Source organism: Pongo abelii, chromosome 10 (assembly GCF_028885655.2).
Source record: "Pongo abelii isolate AG06213 chromosome 10, NHGRI_mPonAbe1-v2.0_pri, whole genome shotgun sequence".
Classification (NCBI taxonomy): domain Eukaryota; kingdom Metazoa; phylum Chordata; class Mammalia; order Primates; family Hominidae; genus Pongo; species Pongo abelii.
Window position 1 is genome coordinate 97,601,016 of NC_071995.2, and position 20,630 is coordinate 97,621,645.

Below are 20,630 nucleotides of genomic sequence, written 5' to 3' on the forward strand. Positions count from 1 at the left end.
CTCTGAGCAAAGAGTGGGTGTGCAACAAATATTTGAGTAAGGCATGAAAATGATTTTTCATTAGACAGATACTTTAGAATTTAATTTTCTAAAATAGCTCTGTTTGATGGTCAATGAATTCAATAAACATTTTTCCAGCTTTTTATACATCTAGCAATTCCATGATCACACACAGTGTGTTTATCATCTATCATTCTCTAGTTACTGAATATTGGTTGGGGTTCCTGTCCCCCAGTTTTCCATACATTTAGGCCTCCTTGCATGGTACCCTATCCAGGTCATTTTTTTCCCCCGGTGAGCCCCCACTAATCATCTTAGATTTTCTGAGATGGTTTTGATTTCACATATTTTGAGTGGGGGCTTACAAACAATAAGATCATCCATAATTCTAAAATCTCTCTTCTTTTCTCTAATTAAAACCTTTGTGGGCTAGGCACATTGACTCATGCCTGTAATCCCAGCACTTTGGGATGCCTACATAGGAGGATCACTTGAGCCCAGGAGTTAACAACAAGCCTAGGTAACATAAGGAAACACCGTCTCTACAAATAATAAAAATAAATTAGTCAGGTGTGGTGGTGTGCACCTAGTCCCAGCTACTTGGGAGGCTGAGAAGGGAGCACTGCCTAAGCCTGGAAGGTTGAGGATGCAGTGAAACTTGATTGCACCACTGCACTCTAGCCTGGGTGACAAGTGAGACCCTGTCTCGAAACAACAACGACAACAACAACAACAAAACAAAATAAAACAAAAAAACCCATAAAACACCAAAATAAAACAAACCCCCCAAAATCTCTGTGGTGCACTGATTGCAGTAATGGTCCCATTTCTTCACCCTTCCCTACTCTCAAGCTATTTACCGTCTGATTTTGCAGTTGCTCCTATTGAGAGGTGAACTATATCCTCCCCTCCCAAGCTGATTTTGAGTTTTCCATATAGCTTCCTTTGGCCAAGTGTTGGCAGATGCGATGTAAGTAGAGGTGTAAAAAAGCACTTGCTCATTTTTGTTTGTTTGTTTCTTTCTTTGTTATGAAGACATGTCTGCGATAGCATACTAGAGAGTGGGGCACAGGGAGTCCCAGCTGTTTCAGCTGAGACCACCCCAGGTCAGTCAACTCTCATATGCCAGAAGAGTAGAGCCAATTGCCAGATGTGAGGGAGCCAGATGAGATCAGAAGAAATTTGCAGCCAAGCCCAGCCTAAATCGCTGACCCACAAACTGTAAGCTCAGCTAAACAAATGTCTATCGCTGTAAGCCATTTCATTTTCAGACAGCTTGTTCCATAGCATTGTTGAGGCAATGGATAACTGATAATGCTTCTCATAAATCTTAGGAACTTGGAAGCTGCCCCTCCATTTGCCCTCCTTTAAGCAAAAAATTGAATGCTGTTTGCAAAGCATTGTATAAAATGCTTTATTAGATTATCTTATTGAATCCTGACAACAATATCTAGAAGACAGATATAATGCTATTATCCAAATTTCAGAGGCAAGGAAATTGAAGCATAGAGAAGGTTAAGTGACTTGACCAAAGTGCTTTTAGAAAAGCAGAGATTCTACAACCAGCCTCCTAAACCTTGGAAGACTGCTTTTAGCCACTGCTGCCTGCTATTTACTCTTCGGATTCTCCATTCTACCTGTTCTGCTGCCTACTTCAACCCCCTAATTAGAAGACCGTGTGTTCCCATTTGGGATATATATACCACTTTCATACTGGGTTTACCCTAGTATTTCTCTCCATACCACACATGTAGATAGTTGTCTTCCGCATTAATCCGGAAATTTTTTGAGGGTAAAGACTGTAAAATACTTATATTTTTTTCCCCACAAGTCTATGTAGCAATTTTTTTAAAAAGATCATATTCATGTTTTAAGGTAGCTATTCTATAAAACATATAATAAGGTAAAAAATACTCTCCTAGAGAATATATGCATATTTAAAAGGGCACTGTTATTCAAATTAATGTAATTTGTGGAATACACAGTAGATGGTTTTCCCCATTTTGTTAAATAGTTTTAGTTATATGGTATTTGAATGTAGTGTTTGATTGAATATCTACAAAAATAAAACTCTCTTGACTCATTTATAGATTAATTCTAGAAGCAGGGATTAATACAAAACTGGCAGTGAATAATTTCTGTTTTGCAGTTAGTTTCTGCATTTAAGAAATTGCTTTAGGGTTCAGTAACTTGCCCTGCACTTTAGGTATGCTGCCACCAGATGGCAGCAGGGTGCCGGGCATAAGGCTTGTAAGCAAAGAATTTGTGTGCTTTCTGAGGCTCAAGGCAATAGCTCTTTCAAAGATTTTCAGACCACTGATTTCCAATTCAGCATAATACATTTCTTTACAAAACTAGCTAAACTAAAACTCTAAGCCACCCTAAAACATCTTTAGAACAGATATAAATCCTAAGCTATAAAATCACCTACCTCATTATTACTTCTCTTCTCTAGCATCTAATTATTTCCGTAATGGCTTATACACCATGATGGCTTATATGAATCTTATACACCTACCTTAGTGATAGTGTTAACCATTATAATTTACTTTGAATCTTTATTATCAATCTCTGCCATGGCACTGTGTACGTTAGTTTTCAAAATTCTCAATAATTTTTCTCTAGGTAAAAAAAAATCTATCTGGCTTTCCTTTCATCTAAGACAGCAGAGGTTTATCTTTTCAGTATTATCTGAGATCTCTTCTTAAGACCAAAAGTATTTCTCCACTACAGTGGCATGAACAGTGTTTATTTGCATTTCATGTATGTATTTGTGAATATGGAGTACTTTTGCTTTTATATTTTCTATACTATATAATAAGCTACTAGAATATTTCCCCTCTCAAAGCTCTTGGAAGCACAGAGGCAGTTTACCATACTTTAACAGAAATATAGCTGGATTTAAAATTTTTTTTTTTTTAGCAACAGGCTCTGCCCTAAATATCTCAAGAAAAGACTTTAAAGAACAAAAATCTTCATGCCAAATTAGCAAGATACAGGAAAAAAGGTAACTGGGCAAAATACAGGGAAAAAAGGTAACTGATTTAATTATAATATATGAAGCTCTGGAATAGACTCTAGGAGGGTTTAGATTTACAGGTGATAAATTGAGAATGAAGCTATCCCTAACTGCTGAGGCACTACTCTGCTCTGTTCGAAGGTCCTCTGCTTCAAGCACAATGAGGTCTGGGAGGCTGAGGGTTGATGCTGAGGATTGAGGGTCAATGCTCATGCAGCTGGAGAAGAAAGACACGAGCAATTCTGTACCTGACCACAATCAGAAAAAAAAGGAGGAGAAATGTTCAGCTTCACCCTGACAGTTGTTACACAAAGCTGAGAGAGTCTCTTCCTCTCACATTTACCAAGTCCAGGAGTGGAAAGACTTTGAGCAGGAGTAAGCCATGAGGGTTTGGACAAGGCTGGTAGGGAAAAATGATATCTCCTGGGCATACTGGGAAGCTGAGAGTCCAGGGCAGGTGAATGGGGTTGGAGATGGGAATGAGGGAGGACAGCATCTGAGCAGTAAATCCTGGAACTAGAGTTAGCATATCAAGCAGGGCTATCTATGCACCCAAGGTAAGTTCTGGCTGGGAGAAGCAGATGGCAACTAAGCTGTGAAAATAGGCTCCAAGGCACCAGCTCCCAGCCTAACTCTGGGGGAGGGATCTGGGGAAGTCAGTAAGAAAAACATAGAGGGGCAAAAGAAAAATAAAATAGGAGGAGAAGAGAAAGGGATGGATCATAAAAAGCTCTTATTTGATTTTGAGTCTCACAGGAAACCCGTGAAGCCAGCAGGGCAGATATTTTTTATCCTCTATTTACAAATGAGAAACTGAGTCCCAGAGGGGGTAAGTGACTTTTTTTAAGGTCAACATACCGAGGGGCGGATATAAGATTCAAAGTCAAGTGACCTGATTCCAAGCTAAAGATGAAAGAAGAGAGGGCACATTTGAAACCCTGACACACACACTGTATGTCCTACTCTTTGCTTTATAAACAGTAAGTAAAATTTTCAAATAATGGAAGCTTAGCCTTTTAAGGGTCAAATGGAAGCAGCTTTAGCCACTGTTGAAAAGCATTTCTGAAATGTATTATATTTGCCCTTGCCTCCTTTGAAAACTGACTATAATCTACTCTCTTCTTGATACATGGGTTATAATTATAAAAATTTACTACATTTATGAACTTCTAATTCAGTGATACCCTCAGGTTCTATGGAGGCACATGTGCTTTCAAAAAAATTAATTTTTTTTTGCTACCCCACCTAATACATTCATGGCTAGAAATAGCTGTGTAGCAGAATTGGCTGAGTCAGCTCCTTCTTCCCTCACAGCCAGCTCTTCCTTCTTAAGTGTGTCAGCTGCTGGTCCCTATCTACTGCTTCTGATCAGGTCATTCCCCTTATTAAAATCCTTTAGTGACTCCCTCTAACCACTGGTTGCAGTAGTTTGCAAAACAGGCTGCACATGAAAATCACTTGAGGAGCTTTTAAGACCTCCTGATACTCAGGTGCCAACACCAAAGATTTCAATTCAATTGTCTTAGATATGGGGCCCTCACCTACAGGGATTAACATAAGTAGCATGAACTTTTGCTTCTGGCCAAGATGGAATAACGGGGGCTAGATTTATCTTTCCAATGGACACAACTAAAAGTCCAGATGAATATATTAAACAATGGTTTTCAAGGCAATGGACATGAGGCATTGAAGGACAGTGATCCCTGAGAGATGGAAAACAAACAAAATGAGTTGCATTTGCCTGCAACTGCCCCTGAGAGAATTTCTAGGCCATGGAGCAGAAAGGAAGAATTCAGAAGGAGTCTGCAAGACTCCTTAAATAGAAAAGATGAAGCAGAGAATCCAGGGAGACTAGGGTGGCTAGAGTTTGCCAGGCAGAGTATTAGAGAGCAGGGAGTTCTGATCAGTACATGCATGTGAGGAAATAGTATAAAATCAAATGAAAAACCAGCTGAAAAGATGAGTGGGAATAGTCTTTAAAGCTCAAACTGGACTGGTAAAACTGAGATTTGCAAACTATTCAAACTAGGAAGCCCTGAAATTCAAAGGGCATTGGTCAAGTACTCAGAAGGGTATTGCCCTCGTGGTGGGGAAGTATTGTCAATAGACTAAACAATACTCTGGCCTTGCCTAACCTTAAAAGCAAGACCTAAAAGATCAAAGACTATTCAAAGAATTTCCCTGTATCCCAGAGCAATACCCAAAAATATTTGTAGGAATAAAAAAAAAGAATCCAGCATCCAACAAGGTAAAATTCATAATGTCTGTCATGTAATAAAAATTACCAGACATGCAAAAAAACAGCAAGGAGAAAAATCAATAAAACCCAAACCTAAACTGACACAGGTGTTACAATTAGAAGACAAAGATATTAAACCAGTAACTGTAACTGTATTACATATGTTCCACAAATTGGAGGAAAGAGCATGTTTAATAGAGACAGAAAATATAAGAGAGACCCAAGTCTGGCTGGGTGCGGTGGCTCACGCCTGTAATCCCAGCACTTTGGGAGGCCGAGGCAGGTGGATCACAAGGTCAGGAGATCGAGACCATCCTGGCTAACACGGTGAAACCCCGTCTCTACTAAAAATACAAAAAATTAGCTGGGTAAGGTGGCGGGCACCTGTAGTCCCAGCTACTTGGGAGGCTGAGGCAGGAGAATGGTGTGAACCCAGGAGGCGGAGCTTGCAGTGAGCAGAGGTTGCACCACTGCACTCCAGCCTGGGCGACAGAGTGAGACTCTGTCTTAAAAAAAAAAAAAAAAAAAAAAGAAAGAAAAAGAAAGACCCAAGTCTAACTTGTGAAGATGAAAACTACAATATCCGAGATAAAAAGAACACTGCATAGTAATAGTGACAGATTAGCTATTCTAAGAAGAAAAGACGAGGAACTTAAAGACATAGCAACAGAAACTATCCAAATGTGTCACAGAGAGAAAAATGACTGAAAAAAATGAATAGGACATTGGTGAACTGTAGTACAACTTTAAATGACCTAATACTGATGTATTTGGGGTTTCCAAATGATAGGAGAAATAAGGTGAGTAATAGAAAATATTTTGAGGCCAGATATGGTGGCTTACAACTGTAATCCCAGCACTTTGGGAGGCCAAGGCAGGTGGATCACTTGAGGTCAGGAGTTCAAGACCAGCCTGGCCAACATGGTGAAACCCTATCTCCACTAAAAATACAAAAATTAGCCAGGTGTGGTGTCACATACCTGCAGTCCCAGCTACTTGAGAGGCTGAGGCAGGAGAATCACTTGAACCTGGGAGGCGGAGGTTGCAGTGAGCTGAGATTGTGCCACTGCACTCCAGCCTGGATGACAGAATAAGACTCTGTCTCAGAAAAACAAAAAAGTTTAAGAGATAATGACTAAAAAATTTCCAAAGTTGATGACAATGATAAGCCTCATATTTAAGAAGCTCAAAAAACTTCACACATAGAAAACATGAAAAAAAAATGATACCAATGTGTGTAATAATCAAATTGCTGTAAACCAGTGAAAAAGACAACACCTTCAGTGCAGCCAGGGGGAAAAAAACTGACCCATTATGTATAGAGGAAAAACAAAATGGCAGCAGGTTTCTTGTTAGAAATAAAGCAGAAGAGAGGCTGGTGGAGCAATATCTTTAGAGTACTGTTACCTTAGAATTCTATACCCAGCAAAACTATGTTTCATGAATGAAGGCAAAATGAAGTATTTTTCAGACATACAAAAGCTGTGAAAATTTATCACTAGCAGCCTCACACTATAGAATAATGTCAAAGACAGTCCTTCAGGTAGAAGGAAAATGACGCCAGATGGAATTATGGGTCTACATAAAGGAATGAAGAGCTTGGTTGGCTTCAAGGGTGTGTGACCTGTACGGTTACACAAGGTCCTGCAGATAGAACGGCCTTGTGCTAGCTTTAATGTTTTGATGTTACTGGCTAAAAATTTTTTAGTAATTGTTGAACAAGGGGCCCTATATTTTCATTTTGCACTGGTAGCTGGTCCTGATGAAGAATACTTTGTAGCCCATAGAGGTGGAGGCAGAGGTTGGAATGCCGAGCTTGGCTCTGAAGATCCAGGCCATATGTTCAGGCATGGAATAGGGAAGAGATGGAGGTGGCTTCTTCAGAGGAAATTTGGAATGTTTTAATTTTAATCACGAGAAGGGTGAATGAACAGATGTCCACTAAAATAAAAATTTTTAAGGTAGCAATTTCTGGGTAATTAGAACACAATTTTCCTTTCTGCACAGAAATAGATCATAAATGGCTATAATTAGAGAGTTTCAGTTCTTTCTGAAGTTCATTTGTTGCGGAGTGTTCAAAACTGTCTCTTCAGGCCAAAATGCCTTGTTTATTGTGTGTGTGTGTTTTACTATTTCTGATATCAACGCTTTAATAATGCCTGTTCCGTAATATTGGCCCGGAGGCACTGCAAGAGTGTAAATTCACTTTACATGCAAAAGAAAAGCTATATTACTTCCAATGACATTTTAGTGATTAAATGCATTTTATTGTAGTATAATTCTATCCCAGTTTAGGTCAAAGCTCCAAAGTTGAGAGTAGTATAATAAGTGTGGACATGCAAAAGATGCTGAAAGGTAGTAGAAATAATAATGTCAGACCTAGCCCATCACCACCCTCCGGAACATATATGAAAGGACTAGAAATCAATGTTAAGTGTGTATTTATTTGGGAGACTGTCCATCCTAAATGAGGACAAATGTCAGGGTACTTTTCCCAAAACTTGGGCTGGCTGAGGGAAGCTTCAAGAGAATCCCTGGAACAGCCTGAAATCTGGATGCAGGGGGTGGAGTTGGTAGAGTCCAGAAGCTTTACCTGATATATGCCTGGAAAAGTCTAAAGCTCAGAGGTGGTATCTAGCTGTACTGAAGGCTTGTGGGGAGCCAGCTGTACTGTATATAGGTATAAATGCAATGCTTAAATCCACAGATAATTTATAAAGTTCACTCTACACTTGAATACTCACATCCAGTCATTTAGTTGAAGCCTTTGGCTTTGATTAAAGTTGTTAATATTTGAAGTGTTGACTGATGTAACCTCTCTGGTGTGGAAATATGAATATTTCTCATTTATTATGTCCTGTGGTGAAAGCATAACCTTTTACTTAAAATAATTGGTTTGAAAATGGAATTAGAATATTCATCCTCCCCATTCCTCCCCTGCAATTTGTGAATTTAGTAATTATTCTTCTTGGTTGTGAGCATAAGTTACCATTTACCTTTATTCAATATGTACACACACACACACACACACACACACACACAGAATGCAAAAAAAAAATTAGGAAATAAAGTTATCGCAACTTTAGCAATGAGAGCGGGGTAGACAGAAGTGTGAGTTTATAATGCTGATCATGAAATAAAAACATCAAAGCAAGCCTAAATCTGATACTCATAGGATGATAGCTCTACTGCATTTAAAGCAAATAAAGTCACATTTCTCAAGAATTAATGCAAAATTAGAAAGTTTCCTTTGAAAATTTCTTAGCACATCTCCAAGTGGTTAGCTTTCCTGGGAAAGCTGGAAATTAAATCAACAACATTGAAAGAAAAAAAACTCACAGTCCTAAATTAAACAGTCATGTAAATATAGTTTCCAAAGCTATTAGGCAAGAAGAAAATGATTTTCTAATCAATTTACTCTTGCAAAAATAATGCCAGATTATTTTCATGGGGCATGTGAAATAATTTTCATGGGACACTCATGGATATTGCTACCTTAGCAATCTTATCTAGTTCTACCCAAAGGTATTTAAAAAACAACCACTGACGCTGAAGTTATTTGTAATCATATCAGCAGCCTATCTCCTCATCCTCCATTCTCTTCCTCTCCACCAGCTGACTTTTGTATCAAAGGTAGGCTACACTTGCACTTCTCTTTTCACTTAACATAGAACAACAGTTACTGGAGCAATCTGGTTCCCTTAAAACTAGCGACTCATTACAATGGTTCAGGATGTGAACTTCCCTAAAAGGCTTTGCTCTAAATCAAGGTGACTGTACATTCCCTTTTAGGCTAGAAAACAACAAACTATGCATTCTTAGTATAGTATTAGTCAGTCCATATATTATATGAGACTACCTCATATTTGGGCACCTCTCTCATTAGTTGGGATAAACAAAAGTCTTGAATTTGAGATAATTCAAAATCTTTGTAAGCCAAAAGGCATGCACACATTTTTGTCTTTTTCTCATTTTAAAACCCAGTAACCCAAAACCATCACATGAACTACTCAATTCTATTGGGCATACAAATTTTGTTTTCTGATTTCCAAGTCTGAAGGTTCAGGTCAATTTTTGTCCATAATTAACATGGACATAATTAATCTGCTGAGTTAAATGACATACAAATCCTCACCACCAAGAGTGTGAACTTGCCCATAAAGTTGTCACACGGAAAATTAAATTCAATCAGCTTACTTTAAGGAAAATATACTGAGTTAGTGGTAGACACAGATGGCATGCTCCAGGCCAGAGGATTTTGGCCTTAAGGTCTAAGAGACAGTGACTATGTTTTCAAATTTTGACACAATGCTTGTGACAGGCACTTCTCCCTGTATTGAAGCCAGAAAACTGTTAAGAGCCAACATGGGTGGAAAAGACCAATTTTCTTTTTTTCTTTTCTTTTTTTGTTTTTGAGACAGAGTCTTGCTCAGTCGCCCAGGCTGGAGTGCAGTGGCCCGATCTCTGCTCACTGCAAGCTCCGCCTCCCGGGTTCACGCCATTCTCCTGCCACAGCCTCCAGAGTAGCTGGGACTACAGGTGCCCACCACCATGCCCAGCTAATTTTTTTTTTTTTGTATTCTTCATAGAGGTGGGGTTTCACTGTGTTAGCCAGGATGGTCTGATCTCCTGACGTTGTGATCCGCCTGCCTCGACCTCCCAAAGTGCTGGGATTACAGGCGTGAGTCACTGCTCCTGGCCAGAAAAGACCAATTTTCTGTCTCAACTCAAGGCTGATTGGCCTCATGGGTGGTGGTGGATCAGTCCCTAAGCCCCGGTAGTAAAACCAGGGGCTGTGATCCCCATAGTCACTGCAGCTGTCTACAAGGTCTGGCTGCAGTCACTAAACAAGGATCTCTAGGCCACAGGTATCCCCAGCACTGGGGAAAGTGAGTGCCCAAGCTTACATCTTAAACACTAGTTCAGGCCTTTGGATTTTGAGAGACATACAGCCTCACATTGTAAGTGATTCTTACTTCAATGAAAACATATAATAGAGTCCTATTGAAATCCATTCTTTACAATGGGAGATTACTGCTAATGCTAGCTAGGTGAGTGATTCATGTGCTACCTATTATAAATATTAATTCTTCAATGGGTAGCAGTGTGATTCAGCAAATGTTACATAGGGATATTTTTCAAGCTATTCCATTAACTAATTAACTGGGATGCAACTTAAGTTGGAAGCTTGTTTGGTTGATGTATGGAAGGTACTCCTTTAACAAATATCTATGAGTAGCCATGTGATGAGTGTCAAGTTCTTGACAGAGAATTGAAATCTTAGCCTGCTGTGACCAAAAAGCAATACTGTTTCAGTTAGTTCCGTTGCCACACAGACTGAATGAAACTAACCAAAGGCTTTATGTTAGCTAGACAATGAGTCTCTTCTGAAGTAATGATAGCTTTTGTGAGGGCATTAAGAAGCAAAAAATTAAGAAAGAGTTACTTATGGCCATACAATCACATTAATTTGTCTTTTTAATGTGACTTTTAGATTCAAGAACAATTTCTATATGATGTTCTAGAAAAGACATTATTTTTTCAGAAAGACTTTTAAAAGCAAGGAATAATTAGTTACTAATAATAACCATCATTTAAAATAAGCAATGGTATGTAATGTGTAGAACCTGGACTTTTGGTGAGAAAGTGACATAAAGAGTAGAACAGAGCACTTTTGAACCAGCAGAAACTTATTTGCTTTATCTCTTAGTTCATAAATGCCATTTTTCCTGAATAATTTACTATAAAACTAAAACTATTCTTTAAAAAACGGAGTGATTTCTCATTGTTACTGTTAAAAAGAAATGTGTGCTATGCCAAATATAATTCAAATGAATGACCATTTTATGTTAAATTTTCATCTTATTCCTTCATTTATGCTAGAAAATAACAAAAGTAAAAATGCAATGAGAAAAGCATCAAAATCATGTATGCAGATTTAGTTGATCTCTTTGGGCTTGACTATATGGCAACATATGTTGGCCAGTTTTTATAGGAAATCTATGCTAAGTGTATGAATAAAACAGAGACAACATAAGATTAGACACTAGCTTCAGAAAATAAAATTTTGATAATACAGCAGCCTATTTAGTAAGAATGAAAGCAGTCTCTTGGAGGGTGGGATTTGTATATGTGATTAAGAAATAGAGACAAGGAAACATGATAGAGATAGAAAACTAAAAAAATGATAATTTAAATCTTTAACAGTGAATATGAGCAAAGATCAGAATAGGAACCTATTTATTATCATATCTATATCCCATAACTGAAAAAATTTCCTAAAAAGGAAAACACAAAAATGCTTGGAAGATTTTCTTGGATAAGGCAAAATACCCTGAGAGTTCTCTCTTTACCTCTTAGTTCCCCCACATTAAAACTTCAAAAGACAATGACTCTGGAGCTTGAGAGAGATCGATATTTAAAATAGAAGGCGTATCTACAAATCCCCATTGGATGTCCAAACAGTTATAAAAAAAGAAAAATAAAATTTCATTTATCAAGGGTTGAATAGTTAAGGTGTCACTAAGAGACCAACTTACATTAATAAGTTCAACCTCCCAGATTTTTTTCAACAGGTCCATCGAAGTGTAGCCATTAATTAGAAAGGCTTTGGTGTAGTCGCCCAGTTCAATGGAATCCAGCCACTCAGCTACAGAGGTGGGATGGTAGCCATCATGCCCAATGGGTCTCATCTGTAATGAAGAAAATTACATTAGGATTAAACTGTATACTTTGTGTCCCAACAACAGAATGCAGATTTCCCCTTGAAAATTTATTTGACATGAAGAACAGATCTTTCTGGAGATGGAAACAAGGGAAAAGAAAACACTTTCTGATGTGTTTTCACAATTCTAAATCATTAATAATTTTCACGCTGAATTAGTTTTCAAAATATACACAGAAATTTCCAATTTAGCTGCTAGATTAACTCTATATTTGGAAGAGCTAAACATGTCAAACTTCTGTCATAGACATTACTGGCATTCTGCCGGGTGGAATTAAAAATGATGTCAGTTGAATGGTATTAAATTCGACGCAAAAGTCACCAGGAAGTGCACTTTCAACATGTAGATGATAATTCTCATATGCACAGCACCAAAGCATGTGAAAATACTGCATGACTTCAACATTCAAAGGGAATTTGTGCTTATGCAAGACATGTATTGGAGGTAGTGCAAACATGCTGGAGAAACATACTGCTGCGGTGAACCAGTAAAGGAGAGGCCTTTGGGTATTTTAAGACCATGTGTTCTGCATCGACTCTACAGTATGTTAGACATGAATAGAGAACTTGCTGGCAGACAGGCATCTATTTTTTGTCAGCTATATACAGATTTTTAAAAAATAGGAGAACAAAGAAATGTGACAGCAACATAATGTTTCTGAGTTTAAATTGGAGTGTGAAAGTAATTTAAGCAAGAGGAACTTCTGGGTTTAAAATTTTGTATGGATTATTCTGGTCCTTTAGCTTTTATTTGAAATTGTAGCTGAATCTGTGGTTCTTGGTTTTCGAAGTGACTCACTTCTAAAACTTGGGCTGCTTTGCATGCCACGCCGTATATCTAATACTTCAGTTATTCAGGAGAGCTGGCACCTCATCAACCTGATGGGGGCCTTCAGTAAAATTCACGATGGAAACAGCAAGGCTGGGCAAAACACAACATAGATTTTCCTCTTTCTTTGATTCAAAGAGATAAATATTAATGGAAATTTATATGATTCTGATTTGCGAGCAGAGAAAAGATTAGTCTGGGCATCAGGGATTCAGATTAATCCCTGATTAATTCAGAAACATGGTAAGCTTTCTATCACTATGCATGGTTCTCATTTTTGAGATTCTCCCTACTCCTTCATTTTAAAGTTACTTTTTCTCTTTTCCTGTTGTTCCGCTCCCCATTCTAGGTTCCATTTCAAAGTTTAAATGTTCTCTGTTTTATTTTATTTTATTTTTTTTGAAATGGAGTCTTGCTCTGTTGCCCAGACTGGAGTGCAATGGTATGATCTCAGCTCACTGCAACCTCCACCTCCTGGGTTCAAGCAAGTCTCATTCCTCAGCCTCCCAAGTAGCTGGAATTACAGGTGAGTGTCACCACGCCTGGCTAATTTTTGTATGTGTCTCTACTAAGAGACAGAGTTTCACCATGTTGGCCAGGCTGGTCTCGAACTCCTGACCTCAAGTGATTCACCTGCCTTGGCTTCCTCCCAAAGTGCTGGGATTACAGGCGTGAGCCACTGCTCCTGGCCTAAATGTTCTCTATTTTAAAGTTAGAGTGCAATTTATTATTTACATTAGAGTCTGAACTTGGTCAGACTTTTGTACTTCACTTTTACATTGACTGACCCATTTCAGCTATTCATTAAATATTTGTTCATGTAACACTTAACTCTGTGTTTATTATGTGGTAGCTACAAATGTAAATGACAACTCAGCATTTGCAGAATGAAAGTCAGTGGCATTCACAAATACCTGGATGTTATGTATGTATAAGATCAGAGGCTAGGACCCAAAAGGGAGGCTCATAGATATTCGGTAGCTTCATATTCTACAGAGAATTACAAAAATATTGGAGCTGGGTACATTCTCCAGGCCTTGTTAAAAGGTGGTCGAACTAACTCTGTTAACCTAAATAATCACTCTGGCCCCAGGAATCTTCCTGACTGCCCCAGTGACATGAAATAAGAAAGAAAGGAAGAAAGTGAGAAACACTAAGGTTGAAGTTAACTGCTTAGTAGGGAGGTCTTGCCGTTGGCCCATCCATAAAGATGACCACCCCAGCAGTAGATACTGGGGACAAGCTTAGGGAGTCTTGATGACTAGATTTCGGTCAAAGTCAGTTGTCTCATACCAGAGAACTGTGCAATGGGGTTACCACAGGTTACCCCCAAGCACTTACACAACACTCTTTTGAGGAAGCAATTAGTGGCCATGTGACACACAGAGGGTGTTGATGGTCAGTGGTGACCAAAGAATCAGGGAACCTACGACAGGACTGCAAAGAAAATCTAGGTAAGTACAAAGACGTTTGCTTGTCCCTCTGCCAGAAAATTTAGAATCAGAAGAGAGAAGTGCCAGTCCCTTGGGGGAAGTCTAAACTTGGGGGAGGGGGAGGTGGTGAGGAAAATAAAACTGGAGGTTTCAAAAAATTGGAACTGAGCCTTCAACATTTTACATGGTTGGAAAGTTACTGAAAATGTCTGAGATGATATTTATAAATAGTAAAGGGAGGGTCAGTTGAGCTTGGTTGAATGATTGGAAAATAAAAAAAAAAAAAGAACAGCAACCATCATATCAGGATTGCACTGAATGCAGGCTGTTCAGTGGTCTGATTACTCCTGTAAGGCAAGTTCTCCTAGACCAATCTTAAAGAGGTGAGAGGGAGGGAAATATTTGGTGGGAAGATGAAAGACAAGGGCAGGGTAGAGAGCACAACTGAAGAGACCTTGGAAATGGGTATGCTGAGGTGTACAGGGCAGTATTCATCCACCCACTCATTCAATAAATATTTAATCAATGCCTATTCTGATGAATGTTGTGGAAATGGTAGAGACCAAAACAGTCATAGTCTCTCTCTCATGGAGATTATAACTCTTAATTAAAATATGCGAACAGATGACCAATAAATTATGAAGGTTCTGCATACCTGAAGAGAGGAAACCATTAGAGCCAAATGCAGTTACAAAATTAACTTGACACATATTTAATGATATGCAGAATAGTTACTGTGCTGCACAATAATTTCTTCCAAAGCAATGATCCCATCTGTTCCTTTATTTCTGTCCCTACTGCCATTACCCTGTTTAGGTTCTTGTTAGTGCTTACAAAAACTAATGCAATAGCCTTCTACATGGTCTCCCACCTTTGATCCAGCTGGTATCTTGCTACTACCTTAGTCTTCCTAAAAGTCAGACCCTTAAGTGTACCCTTGTATAAAAACCTGTAGTGGCTCCTTCTCGAGAAAAGTCCAAATGTCCTATTCCAGCATTCAAGGCTGATTGGGATCAGCCTAATCTCCCACTCCTCTGCTACTGTGTACCCAATAAATGTAACTAGACACGAGTATGTCTAAACAGTACATTAAATTGCTAGGCATTCCCTGAAAATGACCTGTATATGACATAGTCATATCTTTGCTAATATAATTTCCATGCTTGGAATGCTTTTGCCCCTACTTCTGGAGTGATTTCTTCAGGACTAGCTTCTCTTCTTGAGCTCTGAGATGCAAATTTCTAACCATTTGTAGGACATCTCACATAAATGTCCTATAGGTGTCACCAACGTAAGTCAAAAACAAATTTAACTCCTTTAATTCAAAAACAGGCTCTCTTCCTCTTTTTTTGCATGTCAGTTAATGGGCAACTATTACTCCACTGTCCAAGCAGAAGCTTGGGAGTTATCTTACTTTCCTCTTTCTGTTTACTATCATATTCAATTAGGCCAACATGGTCTATCAATTTGATTTCTAAGATGACTCTCAATTCACTTCTCTTCTTCCAAAATGGACTTTGGAATATGACATTCCCAGCAGTGCTACGTATTTGTTGGGTGATCTTTGGCAAGTTACTCTTTCAGCCTGTTTCCTCTTTTTTAGAATAAGCATAATAATACCTATTCCAAGTGTTGTTGTAAAGATTATATGAAATAGGGAATATCAATTGCCTAGCACAGTGATTTGAATATAATAGCTATTCAATAATAACTCTTAGTTCTCTTTTCTCCCCATTGCCCTAAATTAGACCCATGCTTATTTTGAAATTGCATAATATTCTGCCATTGGCTGCTAGTCTTTTCAGCTTCCAATCAAAGCTCTCCTCTCTCATCCCTTCCTTCTTCCCCTATTTCCTTCCTTCTTTATCTTGTTTTAGAAAAGGTTTGCATTGCTAACATCTTTACCCCTCTCCCCTTCAGCTGACAGTTATTTTTTAGAAACATGTTTAACGAGGTCACTCAAGTCGATTGAACTGTTTATTCCAATTCTTCGTTCTCTTACTGTATTAGAATTATGCCCCTGTGCCCTTTGCCAAGGGATCGACATTATGTCTCAGTGTGGCTGGAGTTACTTCCCAGTCTCATCAATGCTGGCCAATAGAATGCGTGAAGTGTCAGTGTGGCGGTTAGAGACGAGGTCTCTGTGCTCCTGTGTTCTACCAATTTTTCAGTGTTCATATGCTCTCTCATAAGAATAGCAAGTGCTGAGAAGTTGCATAACTCCTGGTTCTAGGAGAAAGATGAAGACTTGTGGAGCAAACCTAAATTTAACCCAAAGCTTGGAATCTACCCTAGCTCGATGGGGCTCAGGAAAGTCCAGCTGAAGTTAGCTGAAGCACAGCAGACCCATGAGAAAGAAAAAAATATTTTTTGTTGTTGTTTCTGTGAACTACTGAAATTTTGATTACAGGGAAAAACTGAATAGAGTCACCCCTTGTTTAAAATCCCTTGGTGTTTATCCGTTATGCCTGTGGAATATAACTCAGACCTTTTAATTTATGAATCTATTGGCAAATGCATCTTCATGAGACTGAGAAAGATTAGGGATGCTGAGTAAGCAAACATCAGTATGCTTCCCAAGCTACCTCATTGTCATGCAGAAACTCTGCATGCCACATCTTTTTTTTTTTTTTTTTTTAAGACAGAGTCTCACTCTGTCACCCAGGCACCCAGGCTGGAATGCAGTGGTACAATCTTGGCTCACTGCAGCCTCCGCCTCCTAGGTTCAAGCAATCCTCCCACCTCAGCCTCCCTAGTAGCTGGGACCACAGGTGTGCACCACTATACCTGGCTAATTTTCTTTTGTATTTTTAGTTGAGACCAGGGTTTCACCGTGTTGCCCAGGCTGGTCTCAAACTCCTGAGCTCAAGCGATCTGCCCGCCTCAACCTCCCAAAGTGTTGGGATTACAGGCGCAAGCCACTGCCCCTGCCCTATATGCTGCATCTTTATTAACCCTAAACTAAGTAATTCTTTACTGTTTGAGTTTGATTTTTGGGGCATAATCCACTGTATATGTAATATACCTCCACACCTTTGCTCATGCCATTCCCTCTGCTAGGAATATAGTTTCTACTTTTTCTCCTAATGAAATTCTATCTATCCTTAAAAGGTCGTGTTTAAACATTACCTCCTGTGTGAATCTTTCTCTGATGTTACCATTATTCCACCGAAAAATCATATCTTCTGCTAGATTTCTGTAGTATTTTCCATAGAGTTCTATTATAGTATTATTGAAGTCTGCTTTCAATAATAGAGAAGTGAGTATCTGTCTTCTTCATTGGACTGCCTACCCCTTGGTGAAGAAATGAGGTGTTAATCATTTTTGAAGTCCCTAGATCGTCCAGCAGAGCATCTCACACACGGCAAGCATATGCTAAATGTTTGTTAAATTAAGTGACTTAATGAATACATGAAGACAAAATGACAAATTCATTTCAGTGGCTTGGTATCCATTTGTGGGAGAGATTTGTATTTTGTACTCCATGTTATGAAAACTAAGGTTATCTTTTTCAGCCTAACAATAACATTCATAACTATTTAAAACCTCCATATATCAAGAACCAATTCCAGATAGGATATTGTGTTACAGAATGCAATGGACTTTGTTTCCATAGCACAGAAAACTTGATTCTATTAGCCATGTAGCCATAGGCAAGTCACCTCATCTCTCTAAGCTTCAGTGGTGTCAGCTATAAAATGAAGGTATTGGACCAAGGATCTCAAAGCTGCTTTATAATTCCTAAATTTTGCAATTCCATGACTTGTAAATTAATTTTAAATTAGTATCCTATTTGTTTACCCAGGAAAGAAAAAATAAGCCCAAAGACAAAACTAAAATTCATATATATATATATATATATATATATATATATATATGATAGGACGTGTAGACTAAAGGTCAGATGGCATTCACATTTCTTTCATGTATCTTCAGCAGTACCCACAGGGAGCACTGTGACTGCATTCTCAAATTAGCAATGATGAAACTTTTTTTCCAGCGGGAACATCTGGCAAGACAGGGCTAGGAAGTGACAGCTCCATGGGCCTGCCAGGCCAGCAGTGCTGCTAAGCATGAACGGGAGTCAGGCTCACTCTATAATCTGAGAGGCAGAGTGGTGAGCAGGCAGCAGGCATTCATTACACAGGCTCGCAACAAGGCAATTTGATTCAATTAGCTGAATTCCGAAGTCTGGAAAAACCTAAGCTGAGACAGAAATTCGAGATAGCAGTGAAGCTTTAGTCTTGGGAAAATTGAGATATATTAACATATTTTTTTTTACCAAACGCCTTCCTTGTTCTTGTTCCACCCAAATGACTTTCCTCCAGGAGTTTTTTAGAGCATACTTGGCCTCCGAGAGAGTACGCTGTTAACGTCCCAGGTGGTACAGCAGGCAGAGAAAACACAGGACAGTGCTCTGTGGAGTTCTGGGGTTGAGGGGGGTCAGCTACGGGGCAGCTGAACAACCCATGCTCTGAGACTGCTTGATCGAGTTCAACCAGAGTAACTCTTATTTTATGCGTTTTATACAAGTAAGAGGAAGAAAGGTTTTCTCGGCTTTAAAAAGAAATGTTTGAAAACCACGAATCTAGAAGACTTTTATAAGATTACATGACCACTATGGTTTTATTTTCTCTTAACTTTTTTAGCTTTATTTGAAATATTATGGATCTGCTATATATATGTGGTTTTATATATATATATATACACACACACACATATACCTATATACACATCACACACACACACACACACACACACACACATATATATACAGAAAGAGAGGGCAAGAGCCTGTCATTCCATCATTCTTTCTCTTTGCCTGAAGCCAGCATTTTCTGTGCAGATAAGGATAATATCTTATGAGATGACGGAGCCACAAGATGGAAGGTATAGCACGAGGAAGGCAATAAAAACAGGTAAAAAAATAAAATAAAAAGAGAGAGAAAGGTGATATACATTATAATAGCTTTGGGATTAAATGAGAAAAGTAGTTCTTGATGGGACAACTTATTAACCTAGAATTATGATATTGGCATGGTATTTAGAACAAGAGGATAAGGAACCCTGAAAAGCCAATAATGGATTAGACAGGTATTTTTATGTCCAAAAGTGTTAGAAAATTGAGAAAAAGACTACTTGTTGTTCCCTTAAAATTGTCCTCTCTTCTTCCACATAACAGGGTTAAATTGGGTTCATGCCTGCCGGACTAGAGACAAGATACATCAGCTTCTTTTCTGGTTGCTGCTGTGAAAATATGGTTGAGCCTGTGGAATGCTAATGAAAGTGTTGCATGTAACTTTCAGGTCACCTCCAGCTAAAAGAAGTTCCTTGACCTAGAATTCCTCTTTTTGCTTCATCTTCCTATAAGCTGGAACATCAGTGCCTGCAGTCCAGCTTTGACTACACAGGCAAAACAATACCTTGGAGTTTGGGAAATGCTTCTCAGACCTCAACGTGCTTAGGAATCCTGCAGAGAATCTTATTACCAGACGATTCTAATTCTGTTATTTGGAGGGAGGATTGGAGATTCTGCATTTCTAACCAGCTTCCTGGTGATGCTAATGCTGTCAGTCCATGGACCACACTTTGAGTAGTAGTGCTTTGGAGGATGACAGAGCAACAAACAGAAGGTCCTCAGTCTTTCCAGAATTGCATAGAGCAAAGCCACCTTGTAAACCTGCACTGCTCATTTCAAGACTATTATATGAGAGAAATTAATATTCCATTCTTTAAACCACTATATTATGAATGTCTCTATTTCAGTATCATAGCCTTTCCTTGAATACAAACATAACTAAAAATAAGGCAGTTTCATGTAGAACATTTAAATGAAGCCTGTACTTCCATTTGACATTACATTGTATTATCTCTTGTTTTGTGGAGCCATAAGTTTTCACATCTGTTATCGTTAAAGAAGCTTCATTTCCTTTAACTGTGTTTGTTGGCATTTCTCTGTCAATCACAGCATCATCCCTTTGTAACAACTATGCAAGGGATAAGAGGGGAAAAATGCAGGGAATCCCCAAGTTTCTAGCTTGGATATCTGGGCAAATGGTGGTGTTAACAGCTAAAAGAAAAGAAAATAGACTGGGATGACATGAATAATTTTGAGACATGAGAAATTTAGGATGCTATGCTGCGGAATGGCACTTTAAATTTGGAGAAGTCTGGGGAGACATGCGGCCTTGGCATCAAAGTACAGGTGAGAGTGTTGGCAACTCCACTTATTAGCTATCTGACCTTGAGTAAATTACTCATACTTCCTAAGCATCCATTTTCTGATTAGTAATGTGAAAGATTAAAAGAATATCTATCACTGAGGGTTGCCATATGTATTCAATGAAGCTACACAAGGAGAATTTAGCACAATACTTGGCACACAG

The 20,630-nt window shown here is 38.7% G+C and overlaps 1 protein-coding gene across 10 annotated transcripts in view; it reads right to left on the reverse strand.

The window, feature by feature from the left end:
* Positions 1 to 20,630, reverse strand: part of ANKS1B (ankyrin repeat and sterile alpha motif domain containing 1B) — a 1,278,065-nt gene that overhangs the window by 308,809 nt on the left and 948,626 nt on the right. For all 10 annotated transcript variants that reach the window (XM_024256170.3, XM_024256173.3, XM_024256168.3 and 7 more), the window contains 1 exon segment: positions 11,798 to 11,950. In XM_024256170.3, coding sequence (XP_024111938.1) covers positions 11,798 to 11,950 — 153 coding nt within the window.